The sequence below is a fragment of the Caenorhabditis elegans genome, chromosome V (assembly GCF_000002985.6).
Source record: "Caenorhabditis elegans chromosome V".
In the NCBI taxonomy this organism is placed as follows: Eukaryota; Metazoa; Nematoda; class Chromadorea; order Rhabditida; family Rhabditidae; genus Caenorhabditis; species Caenorhabditis elegans.
Window position 1 is genome coordinate 5,302,815 of NC_003283.11, and position 27,067 is coordinate 5,329,881.

General features: G+C 35.8%; 7 protein-coding genes across 11 annotated transcripts; 4 read left to right on the forward strand and 3 right to left on the reverse strand.

Moving 5' to 3' along the window:
- Positions 1-874: 874 nt before the first annotated feature.
- ncx-2 lies at positions 875-8,433 on the forward strand (the record flags this gene model as incomplete). 4 transcript variants are annotated; one of them, NM_072013.9, is made up of 14 exons in its annotated part: positions 875-1,009; positions 1,891-2,167; positions 2,650-3,054; positions 3,102-3,235; positions 3,285-3,396; positions 3,714-3,817; positions 3,901-4,332; positions 4,847-4,927; positions 4,972-5,072; positions 5,265-5,360; positions 5,663-5,821; positions 5,988-6,109; positions 6,157-6,840; positions 7,566-8,433. In NM_072013.9, the coding sequence occupies 14 exons, from the start codon at positions 879-881 to the stop codon at positions 7,653-7,655; spliced, it is 2,928 nt and encodes a 975-aa protein (NP_504414.4). The 4 variants fall into 4 exon arrangements, with proteins under 4 accessions (NP_504414.4, NP_504415.2, NP_001023644.1 ...); NM_072014.9 differs by lacking the exon at positions 5,663-5,821 and having other exon boundaries at positions 3,705-3,817; positions 7,566-8,432; NM_001028473.5 differs by lacking the exon at positions 7,566-8,433 and having other exon boundaries at positions 879-1,009; positions 6,157-6,855.
- Positions 8,434-9,120: 687 nt separating this feature from the next.
- Positions 9,121-9,535, forward strand: C10G8.4 (TIL domain-containing protein; the record flags this gene model as incomplete). The annotated part of the gene is made up of 2 exons (NM_072015.4): positions 9,121-9,171; positions 9,221-9,535. 2 exons carry the CDS (start codon positions 9,121-9,123, stop codon positions 9,464-9,466), a joined length of 297 nt encoding a protein of 98 aa, NP_504416.1. The 3' UTR covers positions 9,467-9,535.
- Positions 9,536-9,938: 403 nt separating this feature from the next.
- C10G8.3 (BPTI/Kunitz inhibitor domain-containing protein) lies at positions 9,939-11,542 on the forward strand. Its single transcript, NM_072016.4, has 5 exons — positions 9,939-10,136; positions 10,182-10,261; positions 10,310-10,421; positions 10,472-10,618; positions 11,306-11,542. Exons 1-5 carry the CDS (start codon positions 10,073-10,075, stop codon positions 11,473-11,475), a joined length of 573 nt encoding a protein of 190 aa, NP_504417.2. The 5' UTR covers positions 9,939-10,072; the 3' UTR covers positions 11,476-11,542.
- Positions 11,543-11,589: 47 nt separating this feature from the next.
- Positions 11,590-12,775, forward strand: C10G8.2 (BPTI/Kunitz inhibitor domain-containing protein; the record flags this gene model as incomplete). Its single annotated transcript, NM_072017.3, has 5 exons — positions 11,590-11,641; positions 11,685-11,873; positions 12,302-12,363; positions 12,411-12,492; positions 12,534-12,775. The coding sequence occupies 5 exons, from the start codon at positions 11,590-11,592 to the stop codon at positions 12,773-12,775; spliced, it is 627 nt and encodes a 208-aa protein (NP_504418.1).
- On the reverse strand, positions 12,682-16,763 carry ceh-34 (Homeobox protein ceh-34). The gene is made up of 6 exons (NM_072018.8): positions 16,588-16,763; positions 15,892-15,982; positions 14,558-14,743; positions 14,201-14,419; positions 14,092-14,150; positions 12,682-13,060 (listed from the first exon to the last, which is right to left on the reverse strand). The coding sequence occupies exons 1-6, from the start codon at positions 16,620-16,622 to the stop codon at positions 12,880-12,882; spliced, it is 771 nt and encodes a 256-aa protein (NP_504419.1). The 5' UTR covers positions 16,623-16,763; the 3' UTR covers positions 12,682-12,879.
- A 3,616-nt stretch (positions 16,764-20,379) lies between these two features.
- On the reverse strand, positions 20,380-21,852 carry ceh-33 (Homeobox protein ceh-33). Its single transcript, NM_072019.4, has 6 exons — positions 21,762-21,852; positions 21,593-21,668; positions 21,124-21,225; positions 20,879-21,082; positions 20,673-20,836; positions 20,380-20,622 (listed from the first exon to the last, which is right to left on the reverse strand). The coding sequence occupies exons 1-6, from the start codon at positions 21,800-21,802 to the stop codon at positions 20,424-20,426; spliced, it is 786 nt and encodes a 261-aa protein (NP_504420.1). The 5' UTR covers positions 21,803-21,852; the 3' UTR covers positions 20,380-20,423.
- Positions 21,853-21,991: 139 nt separating this feature from the next.
- On the reverse strand, positions 21,992-25,600 carry C10G8.8 (the record flags this gene model as incomplete). Of its 2 annotated transcripts, NM_072020.6 has the most annotated exons (7): positions 21,992-22,410; positions 22,460-22,636; positions 22,702-22,851; positions 23,861-24,203; positions 24,255-24,337; positions 25,369-25,422; positions 25,491-25,600. In NM_072020.6, the coding sequence occupies 7 exons, from the start codon at positions 25,590-25,592 to the stop codon at positions 22,162-22,164; spliced, it is 1,158 nt and encodes a 385-aa protein (NP_504421.1). The 2 variants fall into 2 exon arrangements, with proteins under 2 accessions (NP_504421.1, NP_001367494.1); NM_001380642.1 differs by lacking the exons at positions 24,255-24,337; positions 25,369-25,422; positions 25,491-25,600 and having other exon boundaries at positions 22,162-22,410; positions 23,861-24,172.
- Between the last annotated feature and the right edge of the window lie 1,467 nt (positions 25,601-27,067).

The following is a 27,067-nucleotide window of genomic DNA, read 5'->3' on the forward strand; positions in this document are numbered from 1 at the left end:
CCCGGGGGCGCGTAGTGTGTACCTCCTTCAGACCGTTCGGCGATTCTCTAGATGTCTCTCTGGGTTCCGCCCCATAACCTTCTCATCCATAGTGCATCCCTCTGGGGAGAAGGAGGCGACCCTTCTCTAGGTAGTACGTGGAGCAAAAGTCGAGACTTAAAGATCCTCTTTCTCTTCTTATTCTTTTTCATCTTCTTCTTCTTCTCGACTTTTTCCTCTTCGTCATTACACCAGTCATCACCATCATGTTCTTCTAGCATTTCTTCTTCTTCCCGGTGTGCGTGAGCATGTTCTCAATCTTCATCTCTCTGTTTCTCTTCCACAACCCGAATTTTACTCCCCGCCGTTTTTTTATCAACTTTATCCTCCACACCCAGTGGGATAGGGGGAAGCGCATATAATCTTTTTGCCGAATCTTTGCTCTTTTCTTCAATTCTTCAATTTTTCCAATTCTTCATAAAGTGAAGATTGGTGGGGGGAAGTTTTCTGCTTCTGATACCCCTAACCCATTCATCTTGTTTCACTGACAGTTGTTTCAATGAGTCTGAAGAATAAACGTGTGGATTTGATTGGAGAGTTGATAATTTTGAGATCTAGAAACTGTAAAAATTTTACAAAAAATTAAAATTGTTGCCTCCCTAATTACCAAAAGTTGTTTGATCCATTGTTAAGGCATTCACTGTTTTCTATTTATTTTCTTCTTTTTTTTTTGTTCATAATGACCCACACCCGTTGTCACCTCACTCAAATAACACCTGCTTTTTTCTATTTTTTCTTCATCTTCCCAATATCTTCTTTGCTTCTTTGTCACTTGATTTTTAATGAGAAAACAAATCTTTAATTTACTTTTAAAAGCCTAAAATCTGATTTTCAGTTGAATGACTCGATTAGGGTGTTGGCTAGCAGTAGCCTTTCTGGTGGCCCTCGCTGGACTCGCAGATGCTGGATCCAACTGTTCAGCAGCCGACGCCACTAGAAACTGCATCGATGGACTTGTTATACCTATTTGGTGAGGATTTAAACTAAAACAAAGCTTGAATCAAAATTTGAAATAAAAATGATTATTGTAAAGTCATGAAAATCGCGGATAGATGTACATGATTTTTTCGAAGAGATATTGAACATTCAAAAATGTTTTATTGGTAGGGTACGGGGTTTGAGATGCATATGTTGTTGGGAAGTTGTAGGGAAAAAACAAATCGAATATTTCTCTCTAGAAATTGGTATATTTTCGAATTGAATTAAACGAGTTAACTGTAGACTTATACTGAAGCAAAGCCAGATAGCTGAAAACTTTAAAACAATAATTTTCCAGTAAGTTAATTTATAAGTATTTAAAAGCATTTGACTATTTTTAAATTACCTCTAAAATTAGACAAAAACGTATTCCAAAAATTGAAATACCGTACTTTTCATTGCACCGCAACTGTTCTACTTTGATGGCTTATTTCTTGGATTTCTTGAGTTTTCACAATAAAAATTTACAAATTACAATATAGAAAAACATTTTGCACGTTTTGCCAGTTGAACATTTTTTGATAAAACCGAATATAGCCGAGATAAGAGCTGTCCAAGTAGACAGTAAAACACTATTCATAAAAACTTGCCAAAACTTTCATGATCTCTCAAAAATCATCCCTCTCTTAGACACATCTTCCCAGAGCACAAATGATGTGTAAATGAAAGTAAAGCGATGCAAAAATGAGAAACATCTGGAAATGAGCGCATAAATCAAGTGAGACTGATCGGTTTTCACCGGTCGAGACATTCAGAAGCTCGCGACGAACGCGAAAATCAAGAACATGTGTGTGTAGTTGAGAATGGGAAATTGAAAACTCTTGGAGCAAAAAAAAAACAATACTTTTCAAATCAAATGACATAAATTTACAGGAGACCATTCTTGGATCTGACGACCGGTGACCGAGTATTACGCGGAGTTCTCTACTTCTTCGTCATCGCCTACATGTTTTTGGGAATCTCAATTGTCGCCGACAGATTCATGAGCTCCATCGAAGTGATCACATCAATGGAACGAACGATTGTAGTCAAACGACCGGGACTCGACCCGATGGCAGTCCAAGTGCGCATTTGGAACGATACTGTCTCCAATTTGACACTTATGGCTCTCGGATCGTCTGCTCCTGAAATTTTGCTTTCGATTATTGAGGTGAGTATATTTGAAGTCAGCTTAAAAATGAAAATCTATGTATCAAAGCAGACCTTTAAAAAATAAGCAATTTTGGTTAGGTTTCCATGGCAGACAGGCGCGGCTTCAGACCTGGTGCCTGCCTGATACCTACTGATATAAATTTTCCTAATTTCCTCATTTCAATCGATCTGATGAAAATCTAACAAGATTAAAAAAAAACAATTTGAAGTGTATTTAAGCAGAACGTACAAAACCGCTTTAAGGTTGCCTTAAGGCTAGGCAGGCAGGCGTTTTGGTGCCTACATGGAAGCCCTTTTTTTTTGCATTAAAAAAAAGTAAATTTTTCAATTTCGTCATCAATGTCCAGTGAGAGAAATGTGAAATTTAAAACTCGAGACTTTTAAATCTTTAATAAACAATTTAAAAAATTGCAAAAAAAAATTGCCGCCCAATTTAAATTCATTTCCTACAAAAAATAACCTATGTCCATCTTTTTAAAGGTTATCGCCAGAGGATTCGAAGCTGGAGACCTCGGACCGAACACCATTGTCGGATCAGCCGCTTTCAACTTGTTCATGATCATCGCCATCTGCGTCGTCGTCATTCCAAAAGGAGAAATCCGTCGTCAGAAGCATTTGGATGTGTTCTGTGTCACAGCCACATGGTCCGTCTTTGCCTACGTGTGGCTCTACTTGATCCTCGCCTTCTTCTCACCAGGAGAGATCGAGATCTGGGAGGGTGCGCTCACTTTCATCTTCTTCCCACTTACCGTCTTCACAGCTTACATGGCTGATATCAAGCTTATCCAGAACAAGTTCTTGCCCCACAGATACCGTAGAGGTTCTCACGGACAGATGATCGCCACTGAGGCTGAAGAAATGAAAATGTTGGAGAACGGAACACAGGTAAAATTACTTTCCTTTCTTATTTTCTAATTTTGACTTATTTTCAGGGAGATCCAGCTCTTAAAGCTTTTGAAGAACATCGTCAAGAATTCATTGAGTTGATGAGGGAGATCAGAAAACAAAATCCACATATTACCCCAACAGAGCTTCAGAAGCAAGCCGAATACGAGATGATCAGCAGGTATAACTGATAGTTCTTTAAAAAGTTAGAGAAAATCTATATATTTCAGAGGACCAAAGTCCCGCGCTTTCTACCGTGTTCAGGCTACACGTAGATTGATCGGAGGAGGAGATATTGTAAAGAAGAGAATTGACAAAGAGCACAATAAGGCTCTTGATGCTGTAAGTTTGATATGCATCAATGGTAATGTTCTCTTATCAAATGGCTGATAGTTACTGATATTGTAATACATTACATTTTAACTTCTTCTCACTTCTAAATTTCCACAAAAAATACTTCTAAATATGTTTAGCATGAACATTTTTCACAAAAAAAGAGATCAGAGTTTACTTCTATCCTGGCAGTACTGACAAGTATGGCGAAATGAATTCAAATCACAAACTAGTGAGAGAAATCAGATTCAAATCATAATGGTGTGGTGCATCGCAAGGACTAACCCTAACTCTTTGAACACCTCGGCTAATTTCAGTTGGTACAGGCTCAAGAGAAGCAGTCGCGTGACAACACTTGCAAGATCTTCTTGGATCCAGCTCACTACACAGTTCTTGAGAGCGTCGGATCTTTCGATGTTGTCGTTGGAAGGTATGTACCATAACAATCTAGGTTTAATCTAGGATAACTCATACAAAAGAAAAGTGAATCTAACGTGACAATTCCTATTTCAGAGATGGAGGACCAGACGGTCTCACTGTCATGGTTGACTACTTCACTGAGGATGGATCTGCAAATGCTGGAAGTGACTACATTCCAGTGAAGGGAACTTTGACATTCTACCCAGAAGATAAACATCAGAAGGTCACAATCGAAGTTGTCGATGATGATGTTTTCGAGGAGGACGAACACTTCTACCTTCGTCTGTGCAACCTTCGTGTCCGCACCAAGGATGGAATCATCATCGATCCAACAAGAATCGGAGGACTTCCAGTTGCTCAGCTCGAGATGCCAAACACCGCCACCATCATGATTCTCGATGACGATCACGCAGGAGTCTTCGGTTTCGAGCACGATCACTTCCAGGTTGTTGAGAACTGCGGACATTTGTCACTCCAAATGAAGAGACACTCTGGTGCACGTGGAAAGGTCATCATTCCATTCAGGTACTGTTGCCGAGAATATTAAATTGAAAGGGGTGGAGGTAGTGGAAGGATTCCCGTTGCGAAGAGAGTAAGTGCGTCATTTGAGGACGGTGTTTACACGATGCTTGAGAAATTTTGCGAGAGCAGTAGAAATAGTTTATTTGATTAATGATTGGATGTGGAAGACGGGGAGGTAAAACGGAAAATGATGAGTACAGACTAATTGAACTATGACCTGAATACATGAGGGTTATGTTAGGTGCAGGGGATACAGGAAATGGGAAGGGAATTGTCATTTGATAAAAACATAGAAAAATAATTGTGAATTCTGAAAATAATTTTAGTTTCAGTTTAACGTTTTGAGTTCAAAAATGCCTCAAAGGCCTCAGAGTAAATGTGTCGTGTTATTTGAGCCGATGAGAAATGTGCTACACATCTCTGTTGCAGACAATTGAAATGTAATAAAACAGAGTCGAATTAAAAAATAAAATACAAAAAAAACTGGATATATAAAAATGTAAATAAAAATTTTCAGAACCGTCGAAGGAACTGCCTCGGCTGACAAGCACTTCGAGATGAAGGAGGGAGAGATCGTTTTTGAAGACAACCAGACTGAGTACATCACCTACCAATATCGTTTTTCTTCAACTTTTTTTCCAGAGCTCTTGTTGAAATTGGAATTGTCGATACTGAACAATACGAACGCTCCGACTACTTCTACATCGAGCTTTCCCCACCAATCTGGGCCAAGAAGATGAATGGTGAGTATTTTTGGAACTATTTTTTTAAGTGAAACAACAAAAACGCTTCTACATATACATATGTGCACATTGTTAATTTCACTACAACAACACAACAACAAAAACAATCAATTAATCACCCACTTTTTATTCTATTTTATCACCTTATTCGTCTTATCAATGTTGTGTTTGTGATTGACTCTTTCTCTCTAGACTTGTCGCGCATCCAAGAGCGCTTCCAACGCCGTATGGAACGCAAGAGAGGATCGTCAGTTGCATCGGAATCCAAGGATTCGAACACTGAGAACGGTAGGTGATGTTGTATATTTATAGGGGGAAGTGTTGATCTCAAGCTTGCTTTTTTTACCACAAAAAAAAGTAAATTTGAGATCCAATCCCTCCCGATGGTCGTGGTACCAAACGCTTCTGTAATTAACATGTCAATTCTCAATATTTTCATCCCTGGGCTACAATTTCAGATAGAAACTAGACATTTTTAAGTTCAATCAAAACCCCCAAATACCTATACCAAACCTATCCAACTTCTGACGCATCTTCCACCCTTCACCCCCTCTATCCCCCGGTTATCACCCTTTTATACTTATTCACAGCACTTGCTCCGGCCGAAAAATCGACTCGAGCCGCCAGTGTCGACTTGCTTCAACCGTCATCGGATCCACGTAGATCATCACAAACCAACTCACCTCACCTCACCAGTCGATTCAGGAACCGTTTAGGATCATGGATCGCCGGAATGAAAGGCGGTAACGGTTTGTGAATGCATGGAGAAGATTTTGCATGAAAAAGTCTGTAATTCCGTTCCACATTCTAACAAAAATCTATCGATTTGTTTTTATGAGTTGATTGAGCATTTTGGCTCGGTTTTCCTTTTTCTAATTCGATTTTAAGAACGTGACTGATCGTGTTTTTTTCTAGGAGACGATGAGGTCACAACTTCATTGACACCATCTCAACTTGAAATCGCCGAGATGGGAAAACCAAGACTCGGAGAGTTCACCAAGTGCCAGATCACAATCAGAGAATCCAAGGAATTCCAGGTAAGCCTTTCGGAGAGAAATCGAATTTCATAATTAAACATTTTCAGGGAATCGTCGACCGTATGATCAAGAATGCCAACACCCGTATCATGCTCGGAACTCACTCGTGGAGAGAGCAATTCATGGAGGCTCTTGTCGTATCCGCTGGAGATGATGATGATGATGAGGGAGAGGATGGTGAGGATGGAGAAGAGAAGGAGCCAGAAGAGCCAGGATGCATGGATTACGTTATGCACGTTCTTACTGTTCCATGGAAGCTCACTTTCGCTACCATCCCACCAACTGACTACTTCGGAGGATGGGCTACATTCGTTGTCGCTATCTTCATGATTGGAGTCCTTACCGCTGTTGTAGGAGATCTTGCTTCTCAATTCGGATGCTGGGTTGGACTTAAGGATGCTGTCACCGCTATCTCATTTGTCGCTTTGGGAACATCTGTGCCAGATACTTTCGCATCGAAGGTGTCGGCCGTTCAGGACAAGTACGCTGATAATGCCGTCGGAAACGTCACCGGATCCAACGCTGTCAACGTTTTCTTGGGTATCGGAATCGCCTGGTCGATGGCCGCAATCTACCATTGGAATCAGGGAACCAAGTTCTTGGTTGACCCAGGAAATCTTGGATTCTCCGTGCTCATTTTCTGCACAGAAGCTGTTTTGTGCATCATCGTCTTGGTGCTCAGAAGAAATAAGAAGGTCGGAGGAGAGTTGGGAGGACCGATTGCATTGAGGGTAAGATTTTTTTAAAACTTAGACCTGTAACATAGATTTGTCGAAAATAATAGTAAAACTTATTATTTTGAAAGTTGATAAAATAAAAACTGTATTTTTTCTACCTAATGTTTCAATTCTGTTTTGATGATTTAAATGCAAACGTCGTAGCGCTTTAAACATGCATCCACTAAATTTTTGAAAAAATCCAAACTAAAAAAAATTCGGAGAAAATATTTGTGCTCTCTGAAATTAGTTTTCCTTTTGCTTGTAAAATTTGAAACTTTGTCCAATAGTCACTAACTGCCCCGGGTGAATGATCCCATCGGTACATGATTTTTGAGTCAGTTTTTAAGTAACATTTTGATATGTTCAATTTAAAGTAAAGTTATTATATGTTTGCTTAACTTTTCAAAAAATAACTGGCACAATAATGAAAAAAGGTGTTCTTGTTAATGCCTCCTTTATGCCAAAAAGCGGACTTCAACGTTTAACGGGCATATCTTATCTTGGATTATTTTTGAGATATCAATGTAAAATTAACTACAAAACGATTCAGAGAGAAATTACAATTATTTTTTCAGTTGACAATTTTTGTAGAGCACAATCGATAACTGAGATATGAGTTGGCAAAGTTGATCGGAAATTCGTGTTTTAAAAATTATAGCAGTTCCAAACGAAAATCTAGATAGAATCAAATACACAGTTTAAAAATACTACAGTATTAAAATGCTTAACGTTTTCAGTGGATGACAGCAATGTTCTTCGCCTCGCTTTGGTTCATGTACCTTCTTCTCTCCGCATTGGAAGCCTACTGTATCATCCCTGGCTTCTAAATCCGCGAGCAAACCAGCGTCTTCAATTTTTTCCGATCGCGAAGAAGAAGTGGCTGGCAAACTCGCAAAGCTCGATGCAAAATCTCTTCACCCCCTCATCCCGCCAATTCAATCATCATATCACCGCATTTATCATTTGCCGGGCGTTTCTCTCAGTTTGCTCACACTCTGCGTGCAACTCTCATTAAACAAAAACAAACTTCCTTGCAAAACACTTTCCAAACTGTTTCGCTTATGTCTTCTTCCTCTTCCCTATCTCCTCTTCCTCAAAAACTACAAGAATCCCCATTTTCTAGTCCATTTTTCCCTTTAGTCTGTACCATAGCATATTTTACATTTAGGATACAATAATTTTGTTTTTTTTTCAAATTCAATAATAACTTTTACGAGTTGTCAACCCAAAACGATTCTCTGGAATTTCAGAATTAGCCAGGATTTCCGTGAGAATTGTTTTCATCACCCCCCCCCCCCCCCCCACCCCAAAACACTGTTTCTTTTCTGGTCGACAAAGGTGCCTAAATCGTTTTTTCTTTTTCACTCTCCTCTTCCTTCTCCTATTTTTCTTGTTTTTCTCACTTTGTGATTATATTTTTTTTCCTGATTTTCTTCTGTTTTAATCTTCACTTTTTATCCATTTGAAGTTATATCATAAGATTATCAATCTTCCTCGTTGCTTTTTGCATCAAATCTTTCATTTTCAGTTATTTTTCCCCTGCTCTTGAAATCTCTCTTCTCTCTTTATGTTTTCAGTTTCATTGATGAATCATTTCAAATTGTATGAAAATTGTACACATTAAAAAAAAAGTTATAAAAATTATTACAGGGAAAATTCAGGAGACAATTCAGGAAGAATCCAAAAAAAAATTCCAGCAACATTTTATTTTTAAAAAAATCGGAAAAATTTATTCAAAATTGAGCTGTTACCTAAATGAATGCAATACAGTTTTTTTTAAATTTATACGTGCGACTCTTATTAGAACCCAATTCCAATAGGGATTGAAAGTCTAATTTTTGATCAATTTTTTTGGAGTGATTGGCTCCAACTTAAAAAATTTTTTGTTTGGAAATTCAATTTTTTCAATAAATATTTTGGACAAAACATTCAGCTTATCAAAAAAACATAAAGGAAATAATCTAGCAAAAAGCAAATATTAAAAAGGAACCATACCTTGAACAATATTATACATTAAAATTCCAGTTTAAGAAAATTTCTAAAACTGATTCGAGAATGACTAGAGAATGCAATCTTCTTAAAAGTGTATTTCCAATTCAATTTGTGACCACTGTTCTTTTGGTCTGTATTTGATATTTTCTCAAAATAAAATCATGTAACTTTGTCCCAAGTTTTGACAACAATTTCAATTTAAACAATCATCAATGGAAATAAGACAAAAATGAATAAAACATTTTATACAATGCACACAATCGAACAATTGTCCCCGAGAAAATATATAAATTGAAACCAATGCTGCCGATTTCAACAGTCCTATTTCATTCTGAAATTTTTGTTAAAATGGTAAGCATTTTATATCATATTAAAAATATAATATTAAAATCTTTTCTAGAAGTTCCTGATCATTCTCCTTGTCGCTATTGTCACCATAACAGCAGCTCAAGGAAGATACCAAAGATGTCCATCAAATGAAGAATTCCGATCATGTGGAACGGCTTGTGAACCAACTTGCCAGAATCCTAATCCACAAGTTTGCACTCTTCAATGCATCTTGAACGTTTGTCAATGTTCCCAAGGATTTGTGAGAGGGCCAAATGGATGTGTTCCTCCTCAAGACTGTTTCGTTTACGGAAAATAATTGTTTTGATAAAAATGAAGTGTATTAATTGCAATATTTAGTGTACTGTGCATACCTGCTAAAAATGAAAAAAAAACAGTGATCATCTGAGGACGAAATATCGTTTAATCAAAATGTTATTTTCTTCATAATATAACTAAATCAAAGTCTTCAAAACGAATAGATGTCTAAGAGATGCAGACCGCAATTGTTTTTTTTTTTTGCAAAATTGCCAAATGGGCAAATGAAAGCTTGGCTTGCTGAACTTTTCGAAAAATGTTTTTATGATGTTAATTTGTGAAGCTGCAAACTCAATAGGGATTACATTTTAATTATTTTTTATTTTTACAATAAACATTATGAACGTTTTCCGTTCGTGATGCTTAAAAGGAACAATGACATCATCTAATTAAATGATTCTTAAAGAATTTTACATTACGGTTCAGATACTATTCGGGCTGAGTAGATCAACACTAATCTCTCACTAATCATCAACACCATCTTCGCATTATCACATCTATGTCACGAATGTGAAATAAACAACAAAGATTACAAAGTTAACGAAAAACGACGGATATTCATTAACACTGCCACACGTTCCGCTTTTCGTTATCTGTTTTTTCGTAAATGATGATTTATTTCTCTTTGATTTCTGTGATTTTTGCAATCTATCTTAACTCAGCTGAAGCAGGTAGGATTTTATAGAACTAATCGTATTTAAACAAATATTTTTAAGGGAAAGAGCATATTGCCGGAGCCTGCCATGACCCTTTCTTCCTAGGAGATACCCCTTGTGACAAACAGTGGTCAATAAGAGTAACCGCTAAGAGTTATTTAGAAGTTAACTTAAATTTTTCATTTCAGTACTACATGGACGTTCCCACCGAGACATGTCTCGCATTCAACTACACAGGCTGTGGCCACAATTGGAATAATTTTGCCACGTCACAAGCATGTTATGAAGAGTGTCTGCCTTGTGAGCTTGGTTTTGTGCGTATGCACATTAATTTTAAGTAGAATTTTCAGTGGATCATCACAAATGTCCAGCGGCTAGCAAAATTCATAAAACAACCAAAGGGAAGACTGTCTGCAACGATGACTGTGATTGTGATGCGGGAAATTATTGTAATATTGGACAAGCTTATGGGCATTGTTGCGAGAAAGAGTTTAAAGGTAGGTGGAGGAGTTTTCCAAACGGAGAAATACATATTAATTTTCTAAAAAAAATAATTTTTAAAAAGTCCGTCTAGCTTTTTAAAAATGTTTTTGAAAGATGGAGAAGCGTAAACGGTTGAAATTCTTAAAGTCACTACTTTTCAAAAAAAAAATTGCAGAATGTTATGACTCATATCAGAAGTGGCTTTCATCAATCCTAATTTTCAATGGGCCTATAATTCTAGATCGGCCAAAATGTCAAGTTCTCAAAAATTTTCAAAAATTTCTTTAAAAATTTTTTTCGAAATGTTCACATAATATTTACCAATTTTTGTTTATTTTCAGAACTATCTATTTTTTGAAATGCCGAATTGTCGAATAAATTTCAAAAAATTTTGCAAATCGACAGTTGTCGCCGAATAGTTTTTTTTTTTGAAAATTTGGTATTTTTCAAAGGATTGAGATAAAAGAATAACCCATTTTACTGTCCCCGCCTGGAGTACATGTGAAAAAATTTTCGGAACATTCAGATAAAAACAGTAAAACCACAACTCTGAATTCATTTTTAATTTTCTCGTTAAATAGTCACAGTAATAGTTATAGTATTGCCCAAATTTTAGGAAACTACTTCCCATTTTCTACCGATAAAACCTGAAATTTAGAAAAAAGAACTCGCTAAATTTAAAACTATAGAACAAATTTCAGACAAAGTTGACAACGACTACAATCCCCCGTGCCCAATAGGACAGACAATTGTACGGGAGAAAATCCACGGAATCACCGTTCAACTTCTTGGAAAACGATGTCTTCATAATTTCTGTCCATTTGGAAGTACATGCTTTGATGGAAACTTTTTTGCGGCTTGTTGCAACTAAATTTTCTATTCGGTTGGACAGTTCACAGCTTTTTTTGTTCAGAGAAATAAAATATTTAATGGTTTGCTTCTCACTCTTCCCCCGTTTGACGAAAAACTTTTTTATTCTTCTTTGATGACGATTCCTCATATTTATCACCTTCTCCCTGGTTTTCTAATTCATGGCGGTTTGTTTCATTTTTTAATTTTTTTTGTGAAATTAATTTTTAGCGTTATCGCCACGATGCTCGAAGTCGATTTTTGATTCAAATTTAACAGCAAAATGTGAGAAGTCGTCTACAATTAAATTTCATTTTGATCAGTCAACTGGATTATGCATGAATTTCCGATGGGACGGGTGTAAAGATCAGGAAAATAAATTTGATAGTCTTCAAGAATGTGCATCAACTTGTCTGAAAAGTAAATAGAAAATTAATAGAAAATTAATTACAATTTTTTTTACTAAAATTTTATTCATGAAAACTCATCATTTTTGAGGTACAGACGTTTCAAAAGAAATATTTAGTATAAAATAAACTCACGAGGTGTCGGCCTGTAATTTTATTAAATTTTGAATTTTTGAAAATTTTTTTAAAAGGCTGGTTTATATCACGCGCCTTTTTGCCACTTTTCTGTAATCAGTAAACAATCAGGGTGGGCGGAAAACTATTTTTACGGCAAACCGGCAAACCGGCAATTCGTCAAGTTGCCGGAACATCGACAAACCGGCAATTTGGCAAATTGCCGGAAAATAAATTCGCCGAACGGCCCCGCGCTGATTGATTCTGCCGCTATGATTCATTCAAGCTATTGGAACTCCAATAACATGATGTAAAAAACTTTTTTAGGCAACTATAAAGGATGCCCATTTCATCGAAATCCGGCTATACCCCAGCAATGCGCAAGTCATGTAAGAATTTATAGTTTTTCTTACGAATATAATTTTTTTAATTTCAGAAAGATTGTAATTGGAAAACAAGCAAAATCAATTCTCATTATTGTACTAGAAAAGGAATATGCTGTCAATCAAAAGATTTAGGTAACAAGCGGAAAAGGGCATTCGAAAATTCTCATTTTTAGAAGAGCTGAGATCGGAGTTCAATGTAACATGCCCAGACGGTCGTCGGAAAGTTGAATATACTTATAAAAGCACAACGAGACTGTTAATTGGGAAGACGTGTTCTTCAAACATTTGCCCACTCAACGCCATGTGCCATCAAAAAAAGTATTTTTCATTTTGTTGTAAAAAAAAATATAATTTATTGATTAAAGATATTTTGTATTATGAATATCAAAAAATACTGTCTTTGGGAGAAAACTGAAGTTTGGAAGAACCGATGAGTTAGAGTACTTGAAATGGCAGGGAAGGTATGTCAAAAATATAGTTAAAAGTTATTCTAATGGTCTTGAGGGGGAAAAGCAGTCATCACAAATTCTGAATGTATGAAAAGTCACAATGTGGAGCAAATGTGTAAGGTGATGGATAATAGGGTTGTAGATCAAATGAAGTTGGTAATGGCGGAGGCGCAGGGCTGTCAATATTCATCGGAGGTTTTGATTCACAGCCAGATGATCCATCGTCACTGTCGTTGGATCTGGCGGAGCTTCTGAAACATAGATATTTTGATATTGGGACATCTTGAAAGAGTGTTTCCGAGTTTTTTGTTCATACTACATTCAAAGAAACTCTCCCAACTGACACCTTCCCCGGTCATAAAACTTATCGCTTCTATGTCTTGTTTGAGAAGCTCTTCATATGTTCTGAACAAGAAGAGGATCTCCGCCAACAACACGAACAATGCGTATTGTTCGAGCCGCGACAGGATCGTGTCAACGACTCTTACTGCAAAGTTTGGGCAAACACTAATGACAGCGGGGTGCCCTTTCTTTGCACCTTTTTTGAACGAACGAGAAGCTGGATATGGTAGGAGGTGGAGATAAAAGATGGAACTATTATAAATTACAACTATGTAAACGATAAAAAAATTCAAAACTTTGAATTTTACCGTATTTTCCATTGCTCCACTTTGACAGCTTAAATCTCAGCTGACATTTCGACAAAAAAATACTTTTCTGTCAAAATGTAGGAAAATATTTGATACATAATTTGTCAGTGGATAATTTTTTAAATAAAATCAAAGAGAAACGAGATACAAGCTGTCAAAAAAGAGCGAACCAAAACGACTGACAGGGAAAAAGTAGGTGTTTTTGTTCCGGAAAACTATATTAAATTGAAAAACCTTTCTGTTAACTTTGAAGCTATTTCACTTTAAAACTTATATCAATGTTGATTTCAAAGTCAAATTAGTTAAAGGCAACCGTAAAATCACATTAACTTTGCTTGTTTGAAACATAATGTTTTTTAAAAGAGAATTAAATTTTGAGTATAAATAAAAATTCTAGCGTTAATAAATAGTGGCATACTTGGAAAAAAAAATCGATTTTGACCCATTCCAAGTAAACTTTTTTCCTTTTTCAACTTATTGCACCTCATCTTTTTTCCCATTCTCTATGACAAATCTTGACTGCAGTTACTAGATTATCCTTAGTAATATGTCCGATTGCGCAAGCTTAAACACACACCAACTCCACGCATGCAGACCATTACAACCCCACTCGCCAGGAGGACCATACTCACCTATCGAGTTGACCAGCTGCCCTCTCACGTTGCCTCTTGTTTTTGAACCAGTTGGACACCTGCAAAAGTTTGTGTTTTGGATAAGTAACGAATTGAACTCAAAACTAACTTGAATAATTGATAATTCAGTTTGTTGAGCTAATCGTCTTTTATCTTCTACTGATGGGTACTGGCATTTCTTGTAAGCATCCCGAAGAACATTTCGAGATTTCGACTTAAAGCAATAATTTGTCTCTTCTCCATCCCAAATTGTGTTTGGAAATGGGTTCTTCTTTCGGATCCGGTATTTGCAAACCGCTCCTAGCTCCCGATCCTTTGTTTTCGCAGCCTGTAAACTTTGGGTTAGCTAATATTGATCTCAGATTCGCGGACTATGATATAATATTATGCAACGTTGGCTTATTGAACTGGACAAGTGGTCCCCAGATCAGTCAAGTATTAACACCCTAATCCTTCCGATACTCACCTCTTTATAATGTGCATCAAGCCACAAATTTTGTAGAACTGTGTGATTATGTGGGGAAAACTTGCTGCATTCCAGTAACTTGTAGAGCATCTTCCAGTTTTGTGTTGTAAAATACACAAGAGCTTGTGCTTTTAAAACTGATTCCATTACTTGGTAGCATTGTGGAAGGTTGTAGATGAAATTGGCCTGAAAGTTGAAATATAGAATTTTTAATTTTTTTTTTTTGAAGCTGCTTTTTTCAGTACGAAAATCTAGCTTTTTGTATTAAAGTTTTGAATAAAAATTAATAAAAATGTAGGAAAACACCTGATTGAATCGAAAATGTTACTCATGTTTGTTGAAAAAATTGCGAAAAATCTCGAATAGTACTTGAAAATTGCCGTTTCAAGAAAAATAAATTAAAGTTTACAAATAGTTTGAAGCAAGTCTCTATGAAGTTTTCAAGAAAATAAATATCGCTTTCGAATTAATCGAATTTTTCTATATTTTGACATGCATTTTTAATTTCAAAAATTGGACCACCATAACTAATTCGACAGTTTTGTCAATTTTGCAGAACAACGTACTGACGCCCTTGTTAAATATTAATAGGATAGTTTTTTTTTTTTTAATTTTTAGATTACGTTGCATTGATGACCTTAAAAAATGTATTATTTTCCTGTTTAGACTTTCTCTTCCATTGCTTTACTATGACGGCTCATATCTTATCTGTGATGGATTTTATCAAAAAAAATTTCAAAGTCAAAATGTGTTATAGAAAAATATTTTCTATGTATTTTGTCAGTTGACAATTTGTTGATGAAAATCAAAAAAGGCAAGATATAATGTGTCAAAGTGGAGCACAGAAGTTGCAAGTTCAAAACGGTATCCCCATTTAGAATAAATCTAAATTTCTGTCTCTATAAGGTTCCAACATCTGCTCCCACTTTCCCCACATCGTCATCATCATCAAGCTTTCATCCATAATGGACTTTTGTTTGCTTTCTAGAAAGAAAAAGGGAAAAGCGCGCGTGCGGCAGCTACCGTACTCGCTTCCTTCTGTCACCTTTTTGCTTCACGTTTTTATCGTTCGACTCTTCCAAACTCAAAACCGCAAAATTCAAGCAATTGGAGAAAAGAGGGGGAGAGAGATGATCTTCAGTGAGAGACTACGTCAAATGTTTGTCAAAACTTTTGATAAGTGACACATGACACCTGCGTTCGAAGCAACAAGAAGGAGAAGATTATGATGAGGTAGGGGAGAAAATGATGATCGAAGCGAAAAGAGACGGAACCCACAAAATTCGCAACAAAATAAAAAATGAAAAGTTGATCTGAATTTGAAAGAAACTCACCAATTGCTCAGTCCGTCCTGTCTGAAGTCCCTCGTTGAATAAGGACTCACAAATACACACAATTTCTTGCTCCGAGTAGGATGTGGTTGCTCTGGAAATTCAAAAAATTAAAGTTTTTACGTAACTTGGAAAAAATAAACACTAAAAAATTCGGAGGGGCAAAACTTATAATTATTTTAGGCAGTTTTACAAAATAGCATATTGCGAAAAGTTGTTTCTATATTTTTTCATAAAATGTAGTGCCAAAATATAGAAAAATATTTGATTGATTTGAAAATAACATTCGCTCCCATTTAAAATTGTGTAGAGAAGCTCAAAAATTGGAGTTTTTGCCGAACTTTTTGAAACTGAAATTCGAACATTTTTTCGAATCAAACAAATATTTTTGCATATTTTGGAACTAAATTTTGAAGGAATATATTGGATCAACTTTTCGTCGAATTCGATCTTTGTTTTTGGAATTCCACACTCCTGATTTGAATTGAAATCCCCTTGAATTAAGGAAAAGAACACCACGGTGAAAAACGAACTCATTCGAAGACTGAGACGGTGGAAGGGGGAAAAGAATCCTCTAAAGTAAAACTATCGCTTGGCGCCACCGCCGCCCCATCGGTGTCGCGTTGCCACGTATACAATTACCAAAGAAGATCGTAACCCGAGCTTTCCCGAGTTGTTGCTTCAAGGATCTCAACTTACGTCAGACTATTTTGCGGGTTATATGACTGCTGCATGTTCGATGAGCCAGATCACAGAAGACGTGATCCTAAAAGATCCGTCGATCCGGCGCCGGTAGGAGCTGACAAAAAGAGAGTAGGTGGTGAGTGGTGCTGTGAGCCGAGAGCGTCGTCCTCTTGTCGTCCCCCAGTGAATGTCGCCTCCCCGTTGGCTCACCCCAGTGTGTGTGTGTGTGCTCTTGGCCACGCCTCTATTTTCTCCGTCGAATAGGAATGAACGAGCACCAAAAGATCGTACTGTATCAATGCTACCATTTTGGAAGTTTTCATGGAACTTTTGTGTGATAACAAATTTTTTGAAAAAATTGACACAGTGGTAATGGGAGATCTTGAAAAAGTAGGAGGAGGCCGCTTGGACCGGAGCGCAGAGTAAGAGTATCCGAGGTTTGAAATTCTAAACTTGCCTATTATTTTCTCATTGCCTTCCTTCTCGCGTCGTTTCTTCGGGCTAGCTCCTGGTTTCTTTTCGGGTTGAATCGAAGCAGCATACAGAGACATTCAGTAGTGTTAGGGAGACAGACGCCAGGAGTTGGAATATCATTTTACACCTGTACCGATATCTATTTCACCAGCTTCTGCCACACACAACCCGTACCACCACACTTATTTCACTCCCGCATTTCATAGTGATGATCACTTGAGTTTGATTAAATTTTTAAGTTTTCGTAGTGTGTATATCTACAAAATGACCTATTGCGCCATATTGCTCCAACATTTTTAATTAAAATTTAGTGTCAAAATGTAGAAAATCGCTTGTTTTATCTGAAAATAGCATTCATTTGTAAAAATCTTCAGTAATTGCCTGAAAAGTTGTGGATTGCAAAAAAAAATTATGCTCAATAATTCGAACCTTCGATAACCGGGAAATGACAACTTTCAGGTCATTTTACAACTTTCTCAAATGTTTCAGTTAAAATAAATACAATTAGCAAATAAATCAAGTAATTTTCTATATGTTGACTCTGTTTTAGGTTTAAAAAAAACTGGAAAAACATGGTTCTATCGTTCATTTTGTATAATTGCCAACAAATAATTGCCGCTGATTTTGAATGACTAAATTTTTGTGCTCGGAAAGTTTTTATTCCAAAATTCCAATTTTCGTTTTAGTTACCTGTTGAACAGTCTATCCCCTCTCTTTACCTATCGTCCATTGTCTCAAAACTATTATATCATACTCCAAGTACCTTGCGCAATCAAACATTGACTCTGGAGTCTAGATCAGAGGTTGAACATTTTTCTTCTACCAACTGCTAAAATCAAGATTGATTTCCACTTTATGCTCATTAGCTTTCTGTGTATCTTTTGACCATATTGAGCAGCATCATGCGCGGGCGCTTAGCCGTACAGATGTTCCAGTAAACCGGGTGCTTTCTTGTCCAAACAATGGCAGATGATAACTGGTTTACACGGTCATGTTTATGTACTGGACACACGTCCTTTACGAGAAGTGGCACTACAACTCGTGTTGCGTGAGCAATAACTGTACTTGGTGGACCTGTGAGTTTTTTCTGCACATTGACTGTAAAGTTCACTTGATCATTATTTTAGGAGTTGAAGTAACACTGTCTGAAAAAATCTGTCTTGCATTTTTCATTACTCTCAGCTCACTCCTTTCGTGGCAAAACCGGTCAACTAGTTTTAAGATTTTAACTATGTGCTCAAAAAAGTTCTGAGTAAAAAACTTTGAGTACATAGATATCTAGCCTCCATCAGGATTATCAAAAATTTAGAAAATCTCTAAACGGTTTTAGTAAATCTTTTTGCACTTTTACTCGTGCTCCTGTTCTGAATAAGCTCCAAAAAAATTTTTAAAGTCTATTTACAAATCTCAAGAATCCTCTCCATGTTCTAATCAATATCTTATGTGCACGCAGCAGCAGCAGTTTACTACTGTAGGTGTATTTGATGTTAACAACTCGATGCTTCCTGTTAATGAATATCACTCGTGTCGCTTGTCATCAATGTGCAATAAAATGATTGACAGGTGTACCCCTCGAATTCCTTGCGCGCGATACAAATTCTTCAGGATCCAGGTAGATGTAAGGCAGGTAGGGGAACCTCAAAGTGACATGACAACATTGAAATGTGTCATCTTCGGACGCTTTGCAACTTTGCAAAATTCTAATAATCTGAATCATTTGGGTTGTGGGTCAGAGTGGGCAGGTGACCAATGGTTTGTTTATTTAAATGTATTTATTGAATTTATTCATTGAATCTGATACTGACACTGAAACGGGAACACAATCTAAACAAATTACGTAACTAATTTACGACTCCACGAGTCAGTTATTTAAACAGTTTCCCAGGTACTCCAAATTCTGGCCAAACGAATTATATTTTCTCATAATGAAACTTTGGGATACACGCAATTAAGCAATTAAATTGGCTTATGATCACTTCGTAGAGCACAGTAGAGCACACATGTGGCTAGCGGTCACTTCAAAGAGTTCACAGTGCGCGAACTTCTTGTTTCTTCGGGCTTTGGATCAAAGAGAAGAAAACAAGATGTTTCGGATCAAATTGCCTCTTTTCTAGTACTATGTATACTTTGTAATCGTCGTGGGAGTCTTAGAAGACAACTGACTGGCGGGAATGAAAGATGATGAGGGGATGTGGTGGGTGATTTATTCGGAAATTATTGATTTAATATGTAGTGGTAGCTAAAAAAATTATTACGGTCCGCTAAAAAAAAATCTGTTTCCATTATTACAATTTAAAAAATACAAATCGTGTGAATTAGTAAAGTTGAGCTACAAAAATTGGCTAGCATTCTCAACAGAGCTGGACTGCAAATCTATCTGGCAAACGTACAAAACTGTTGATTTAAGTATTTCTATCTATGTTATTAAACAAAAATTGATATAGATATGTAGGAAAATGTTTATTAAGTTAAACAGTAATTCATATTTCTGTGAAAAAGATCAGAAAAGGTTTTAAATAGGTCATGAAGGACGCTAACCATTTTTTGGCAAACGGCGACTTTCAAGCACTATTTATGGTACTTTTTCGCAGTTTTTTACACAAAACATATTATTTTAAAATTGATTAAACATTTTCCTACATCTTTATATTATTTTTTGATTCAAAAAGTAGAATTCTCATTCTGAACTTTACAGTTCTGTACCTTTGCAAAAATATTTACCGCAACATATCTGAATCTCAAAATTCTGGGGCAACTTTGAAGTGCGCATGTTTAAACAAAGACAGAAATTATCAACTTCACAAGTAATAATATCTAATTTGAAAATCGGAAAATTTTCAAATAACTTTTCGAACTTCACAGCGGTGCCAGAATCTATAAATATTCTATGGATTTTCATTTTTTTTATCTTTTTTCTCCCATTTTTCACAGTCTCTATAATTTTTAGGCCATCTTGTAAGGAAAATGCGGTATAAAAAATTTGTCTATTTTTTTGGAAAACAAAACCAGGGTCATTCAATCTACATGCTGAACGGTTGTTCCCAGAAAATGTGTTTTTTTCAGAAATTGTTCCAAAAAATTGATTTTTCTCTTGTTGCTCTCTCCCTTTCTCTGCTTGTTTTTCAAGAAGAAGCTGACTGAACTACCGTAATCATGAAGAGAATGAGAGAGAAATGGGAAAAAAGTATTGAATTTCACCTATGGTCACACACAATTTCCTCTCTCGCCACCAGTCCCGTTGCTTTTCATTTCTTGGCTCCGCTATTTTACATTAGCAGCATGTTCAATGGGTGGCGGAGAAAATGGTGGTGAAGATATATGTATGTGGAGCCAATTTTATTGAGGGACTTTATTAGAAATTACATAGAAAATAAACATTATAAAGATTGATAAGAGGTACCAGCGCCAATCATCATATCATTGTAATTCATATAAAAACCGGGAAATGTTGCGGCGGCAGCTGCAGCAGAGTAGGAAGACAAATCTGATGGATTATGGAATGAATTGGAAAGTTTTGATGCAGTTTTCCGAATTAATTTCAGATCTTCTTCTTCACTAATATCTTTCAGACAATCTCTGGAATAAATTATATTTAATTTTTTCATAGCTTATAAAAATCAAATTACTTTGGCTCAGGAACTCCAGCTCTATCCCTTTGCCTTCTATTCTTAAACCAATTAGATACTTGGGTCACTGTCAGATGTGTCTTTTCAGCCAACTCCCTTTTCTCTCTTGGACTTGGATATGAATTCCGGCAATACCAGTCACGAAGAAGTACTCGAGATTTATCCTGAATCACAAAATTTTTTCAGAAAAGTATTGAATAACACACTCTAAAACAATAACTAGTCTCCTCGCCATCCCAAATAGTTCTTGGAAGTGGATATTTCCTTCGAATCCTGTATTTTCCAACAGCTCCAAGTTGGCGTCCGCGGATTTTTTCAGCTTCGTGGTAATGAGCATTGAGCCACCACTCTTGGAGAGGCAAGTGATGCTCAGATGCAAAATGATGAGATTCGATTATGCGGTATAGTTCCTAGATTTTAAAACATACATTGAATTTGGAGTAATTCTTACTTTAAAGTTATTTGAGTGAAACGCCAAAAAAGCTTGAGCTTTTAGAATATACTGATTGTTTCTCATCTCATCTCGTTCCAGCACAGTCCAAACAAATTGAGACTGAAATTTGAGTAATTGAGGATTTAGGCTTTTATTCGGACAAGCCAAATTTTTTTTTTAAATTGAGAGTATTTAGAAACTCAATTTTCTATAACATTGTAAAAATATTAAAATTGCAAAAATAGAAACAATTTAGTCTAGAATATACCGTAATTTTCCTATTAGTCTTGCACTTTTATCGCTCTACTTTAAAAGCATACATATTTATTGTCCTTGATTTTATTGAAACATTTTTCACAAGTATATGCGCTAATAATTTTTCTATATTTTAATAAATATGCAATTTTTGAAAGAAACCAAACACAACCGAGATACAACAAGGGAAACAAATAATTTTAAAAAAATCGAAAGGAAAATTCAGACTCACCAACTTCCTCGCATCATTTGACAATGCTTCACAAATGCATGCAACTTGCTCTTCGGAGTATCTGGTCGTGTCGCAACTGAAAAAGAAACAAGAAACTGAGGCGATGAAATTCCAGCAGATATCGTGTTGAAATCTGATAAAATTAAGTATCAATATCAGAAGAACATACGTAAAATGATGAGGATGAAACGATGAGGAGTTTAGTTGCATATTGCTCGGGTTGCTGATGATGATGATGCTCACACGGCGATGCTCGGTGTGACACAATGTTTGAAAACTGATAGTGAGAAGTTTTGGAAAAACGAAAAACGCGCTTTCGTTTTCATATTTCCCTCATAACAGACTGGAACAGCTGCTGCTAAATTCTTGTTGTCCAATTTTTTCTGATACAGTAAACTTAGAGAAGAAGCTTTATTTACAAAAAAAAATTAGTTGCGTAATAATAAATATTGCAGGTTGATAAACTGAAATATGGGAACAAGTGGGAAGCATTAAGGCACAAATGTCATTTTGTATTGGTTTTTTTTTAAATTTTCTTATGAAAAAAAAAATCACAGAAATTTAGAGGATTAGGCGACTTGAGAGGTTGTCATGGTAACCACTTTTTCACGGACCAGACTGATCACATTCTGATTACTGTCTTCTTTTACATCTTCGGAAGATTCTTCTTTTGTTTCATCAGAATTCTCGGTATTTTCTTTATCTTTAGATTCCTCTGCACGGGTTTCTTCTTCTTGAGCCGGCTCAGAATTTTTTGGAGTTTGAGTCTCTGTTCTTTGATCTTGGCATTCTTCTTGATCGTGATCTTCCACATCAACCTAAAGATTATTTTATCTTCAAAATTTATGGGTAAAAGCTATAATTTACCTCATCTTCACTCTTCGGCTCCTCTTCCAATTCTTCTTGCTCCCCGAGCAGTTCATTTTTTGCTCTTCTCTTCTCAACTCGCTCCATCCAACATACTTTGTCAACTATTCTGTGGAGAACTTTTCGAACTGCATAGTTATCACTCTCACGACGCGTACGATTACTCTTTTGTTTCTTCTGAAATTGAAAAATTGTTTGATTTTTTTAAAATGAAATACATTTTTCTTAAAAATTCTAAATACCTTATCCTCATTAACTTTATCTCCAACCGGCTGGCTCTTTCCTTTTCCATCCTTCTTCTGAATCTGCTGTTTCCCATTTTGATCCTTCTGATCTTTCTGACTTCCACGTCTTCTCTGCCCTCTTTGAGCCTCTCCATCGGAAGCGGTCACCTACAAAAAGCCGGAGATTCGTCGGGATGTGTTAATGAAACTTGAGAACACCTATCGGTGGCAATATCCAATGGTTGGCAGGCGGCTGGTGAGCGGTACTATTTGATGAGAGATGGTGACAGGTGTGAAATTGACTGGACGGCCAGTGATACTTATGTACTACATAAATCAAATAGGGGGATAGGTGGCAGGAAGGGGGCCCCCTTGATGTATTGATCTACTTAATTGTCATACAATATTTACATCTCATTAATTAAATTTGGCAGGCATCATCCCCGGTTTCTGTGTTTTTATCAATCATTGGTAACATATAAAATAGCCTTTAATAAGTGCCACTTTTTGCTCCAATTTATAGAAAACAGTCTGAATATACCAATACAAATGTAAAAATTAAATGACTTTTTCTAAATTTGTGAGTTTTTTTTCAAATTTCAAAAAAAAATTGAAAAAGGCTGAATCATTTTATAATTCCCGCGCAATTTAATAAACTACATAGTTTTGACATTTTTTTACTGGTTTCTTTTCAAATTCAAAATTGTACCTTTTTTTTGAAAAAAAAAATCATATTAATAAAAATTATCGATTTGTAGGCCAATTTCAGAATTTCGTTAATTTTCTTTTAGGCTATCAAGTTTTATTTATGGAAAAATGCCAGAAACAATGTTTCAAATTTTAAACCCGTTATCAAAAGAGGAATACCAGAAAATTCAAAACTAGGTTATTAATTTGCGCGGGAATTCAGAATAAGCCGTTTCATATTTTTTGCAAAATTGGAAAAAATAATAAAAAATTTAGGCAAATTCTATTAATTTTTTACAGTTATATTCGGTATATTGGGACTGTTTTCTGTTATTTTGAGCAAATATCCAACTTTTTTGGTTTAAGTAATTTTGCAAAACGTATTCTATTACACTTTATGACGTCACAATTGTACACATTTTTAAAACTTTTTTTTCAACTCAACAACTTTTTGAAATTTGAAACTTAGTTCTAAAAATCAAAAGCTTACCGAGGTTTTCTTTTCCGAATGCCCTTCTTTCTGATTTCCTCTTCCAGAATTTCCATGATTTCCACCTTTTCCATCTTTTCCACCTCGTTTTCCTTCCTTATCCTCATTCTGTTTTCCAGGAAAAGTAACTCTTCCTTCCAATCTTGATGGCATCTTCACTTGATCCTTTTGATTCTTCTGTCCTTGTTCATTACCTCTTCCACCGCCTCGTCGATTATTTCCAGATCCTCCTCCGTTCTCTTGGTTTTTGGTATTATTATTATTATTAGTATTAGCGCCACTTTGACCCGCCAATTTTCCCTTCAAATCCATTGAAGGCACGTTCTCCCGCCAAGTTTCGGCACTGAAATTTCAAAATTTTTTTGGTATAAAGCAGGTTTTAACTGAAACTAACGGTGTCTTTCCTTTGTCCCACTCGCGACTCCACTGACCTGTACGGTCTGGGGTTGTCGCTTTAGGAGGCGTTTGAGACGATGACTGCAAATGTTCTGAGTTATTTTGGAATATAAAAAACACATCTTTAAATTCTTGCGCACTCAATAAAAATCAGGTAAAATTATGACATTTTTTGGAAAAAAAAAACTTTCAAAAATTTTACTAGCCATGAAAAAACAACCTATCATTTTGAAAATTAATACAGAGAACAAGTGGCATTTTAGATTTAGAAAAATGTTATTGTCCATGTTTAGTAGCCAATTTTTTTTTTGAAAGGTATGACCAACAACCTTTTGAAAACTGCCATAAATTTTCAAAAACTGCTTCTAATTTTTTTTAAAGGAAAGTGAGTATTTAATATGAGCTCAGATTGTTTCAGTGCATTTTTTTCGATTTGATGTAATGTCCATAAAATTGTGCAAAAAGTTAATTTTTACAAGAATTTTGATGATTTCATGGTATTTGTTAGTGTTAGCGGAATTCTCTGGAAGGTTATCTGTAATTTGTTTTTGTTTTTGAAAAATTTAACGCTCTCGAAAAAGTTTATAGAATGTTGACCGAGCCCTGAGCATCATAAAAATGATCAGAACTTTTTTCGGATTTCTACAAAAAACAGATTCTAAATCAATTTTACGAGGCCTCGAAGTCAGCAAAACCATGAAAAAAACTACACTGGAAAACATTTTATTGAAATTGACATTGAATAATAATGGGGATTTGTTTTTTCTAAAAAAATATGTTGTTGCGAAAAAATGTTTCAACTTTTATTTTCAGATCAGGCTACCATCATTCGGCTGGAATTTTTTTAAAATCAATATAAATGTTTCAATGAAAGTATCTACAAAATATTTCCCCGATATGACGGATAATTTGTAATTTTCTTTCCGCCCGTTCAGGCAACGAATATCATCTTATTTTACCTATTATCATATTTCTCTTTCTACTGCAGATTTCTATGTCTCGTCTCATAAATAACACATTTCCTTTCATCTTTTTCCACAAAACTGTACAGTAAGAGAAAAAGGGAAAGAAGTTTTCAACTAGTCTTCTTCTGAATTAAGATGCTAGCATACCTTTGGAGATTTCGCTATAGAATCCTCATTGCGTACACGATCCTCTTCGATCTCCTGAAAATCAAATACTAACTTCAGATTTTTTAAAAAGATTTCGCAAGATATTTTCAGATAATCCATACCTTAGTACGTTGCTCAATTTGATGGTTCTTTTCCCGAATGAGGGCGATTCTGCGATCGAGCTCTGCTTCATGCTCCTCGCTGCGTCGCTTATCACGATCCATATCGAGCCCTACGGAATTTTAGAGTTTTTTTTGAGGGGTAAAGTGAACAAGTAAAACAGTTGAGTTGGAAGGTAGTGAGAGAATAACAACAGGCTGTGTTTACCAGCAGCCACCCAAACACTGTTTTATGCAAATAATTGCATGTAGCTCTGTTAAAACAGGAAACAAATTGAAAAGAGAGGGTGATGGCGACGGGAGAAACGAAAAAAAAGAGACCGCTGGATTATCATTGATTTCCAAAAATAAAGCTTAACGGTTGGTCAAAATATATCATGAAACAGTTTTTTTTTAAACGTCAGAATAATTTAACTGTCTTGAGACAAGAAATTGTAAATTATTTGGGATTTCAAAAAAGTTGGGGACAGATTTTTGAAGGTTGTAAAAATCGCCTTGGGGCGATTTTACGGTCTAAAACTGCTCTAACAGGATTACGCTAGAATATTAGAACTAAATTTCAAAAAGAACACCGAAATTTGATTGTTAGACTATAATTTATCTGGCAAATGCGTTTTGGAATTTTTCAAATTTTATCTACACTTGAAGGTCTTCAAAATCATTAAAAGTCTGGAAAATCGCATTTGGAGCAATTTTAACGGGCTCGAAAAACTGAAAAATGTACTGAAAAAATATTTCGCTACCAAATATGGTGCATCTAACAGCGTTTGCCAAAACTTATTGACTGGAAGACGTAATGCGTAAGATAAAGTTTTGGTTGATAACTTACAATCAAGAAACTGTCATTTTCTTTTTCATGCCAAAATCGATCTGATAAGAAAGGGAGTTTGAAATCTACAGTTTCTCAAAATTGCGTGAGCGGTTAATTGAAAATATGGTGAGGCTTAAAACCGATGAGATCTAGCCTAAGCAAATTGTAGACCACTAATAAACAAATTGTAAAGTGTGTATTATGATCTTAAAATGCAGAGATGGTTGAAAACTGAACGCTTATGATTTACTGTTCTCAAAACAGTGTAACTACCGTATTTTTTCTATTAATATGGCTGCAATACTATTTTTCGATAGCCTTCCCGCTTGCAATACTAATAGGGAGTGCAAGACTATTAGGGAGTGCAATACTAATTTTCATAACATTTTTCTGACTTTGATCTTACTAGTTTTTTTCTGAAAAAGCTCGAATCTTATGTAAAAATTCAGAAAATTTGATTTTAATTGTAACATATAAGTTCAAAAACTTCAATCTCGTAAAAATGTTGTAAAAAACTGTTGCAAAATAGGCAAATTTTTTCGTTGAAATCCTGAAGTTAACAAGACGGGCCTGCAATAAAAAAGAGTAAAATCTTGTAATTGCGAAATTCACCAAAAATCAGAAAAATATTGGAAGAAAATGATCAACTTTCTCTCTTTTTCTATGTCTCCCCACATTTCTCTATCGCCTCAAGAGTCTCGCATCTATCAATCGAAGAAAAATCGGGAGCGTCCATAGAGATTTAGAGAAGAGAAGAAGGAGTAAAAAG

Bases quoted from the DNA above. Each gene is read 5' to 3' on its own strand.
- ceh-34 (NM_072018.8), bottom strand. From the start codon at position 16,622: ATGCAGCAGTCATATAACCCGCAAAATAGTCTGAC. The intron at 15,983-16,587 runs GTAAGTTGAGAT...TTGAATTTCCAG, and splicing joins AACCCGCAAAATAGTCTGAC to AGCAACCACATCCTACTCGG. The intron at 14,420-14,557 runs GTGAGTATCGGA...CAAAGTTTACAG, and splicing joins TTGATGCACATTATAAAGAG to GCTGCGAAAACAAAGGATCG.
- C10G8.3 (NM_072016.4), top strand. From the start codon at position 10,073: ATGATGATTTATTTCTCTTTGATTTCTGTGATTTTTGCAATCTATCTT. The intron at 10,137-10,181 runs GTAGGATTTTAT...AATATTTTTAAG, and splicing joins TCTTAACTCAGCTGAAGCAG to GGAAAGAGCATATTGCCGGA. The intron at 10,262-10,309 runs GTAACCGCTAAG...TTTTCATTTCAG, and splicing joins ACAAACAGTGGTCAATAAGA to TACTACATGGACGTTCCCAC.
- ceh-33 (NM_072019.4), bottom strand. From the start codon at position 21,802: ATGCAACTAAACTCCTCATCGTTTCATCCTCATCATTTTAC. The intron at 21,226-21,592 runs GTGAGTCTGAAT...CTCAAATTTCAG, and splicing joins CAAATGATGCGAGGAAGTTG to TCTCAATTTGTTTGGACTGT. The intron at 20,623-20,672 runs GTAATTTGATTT...AATTTATTCCAG, and splicing joins GCTGGAGTTCCTGAGCCAAA to AGATTGTCTGAAAGATATTA.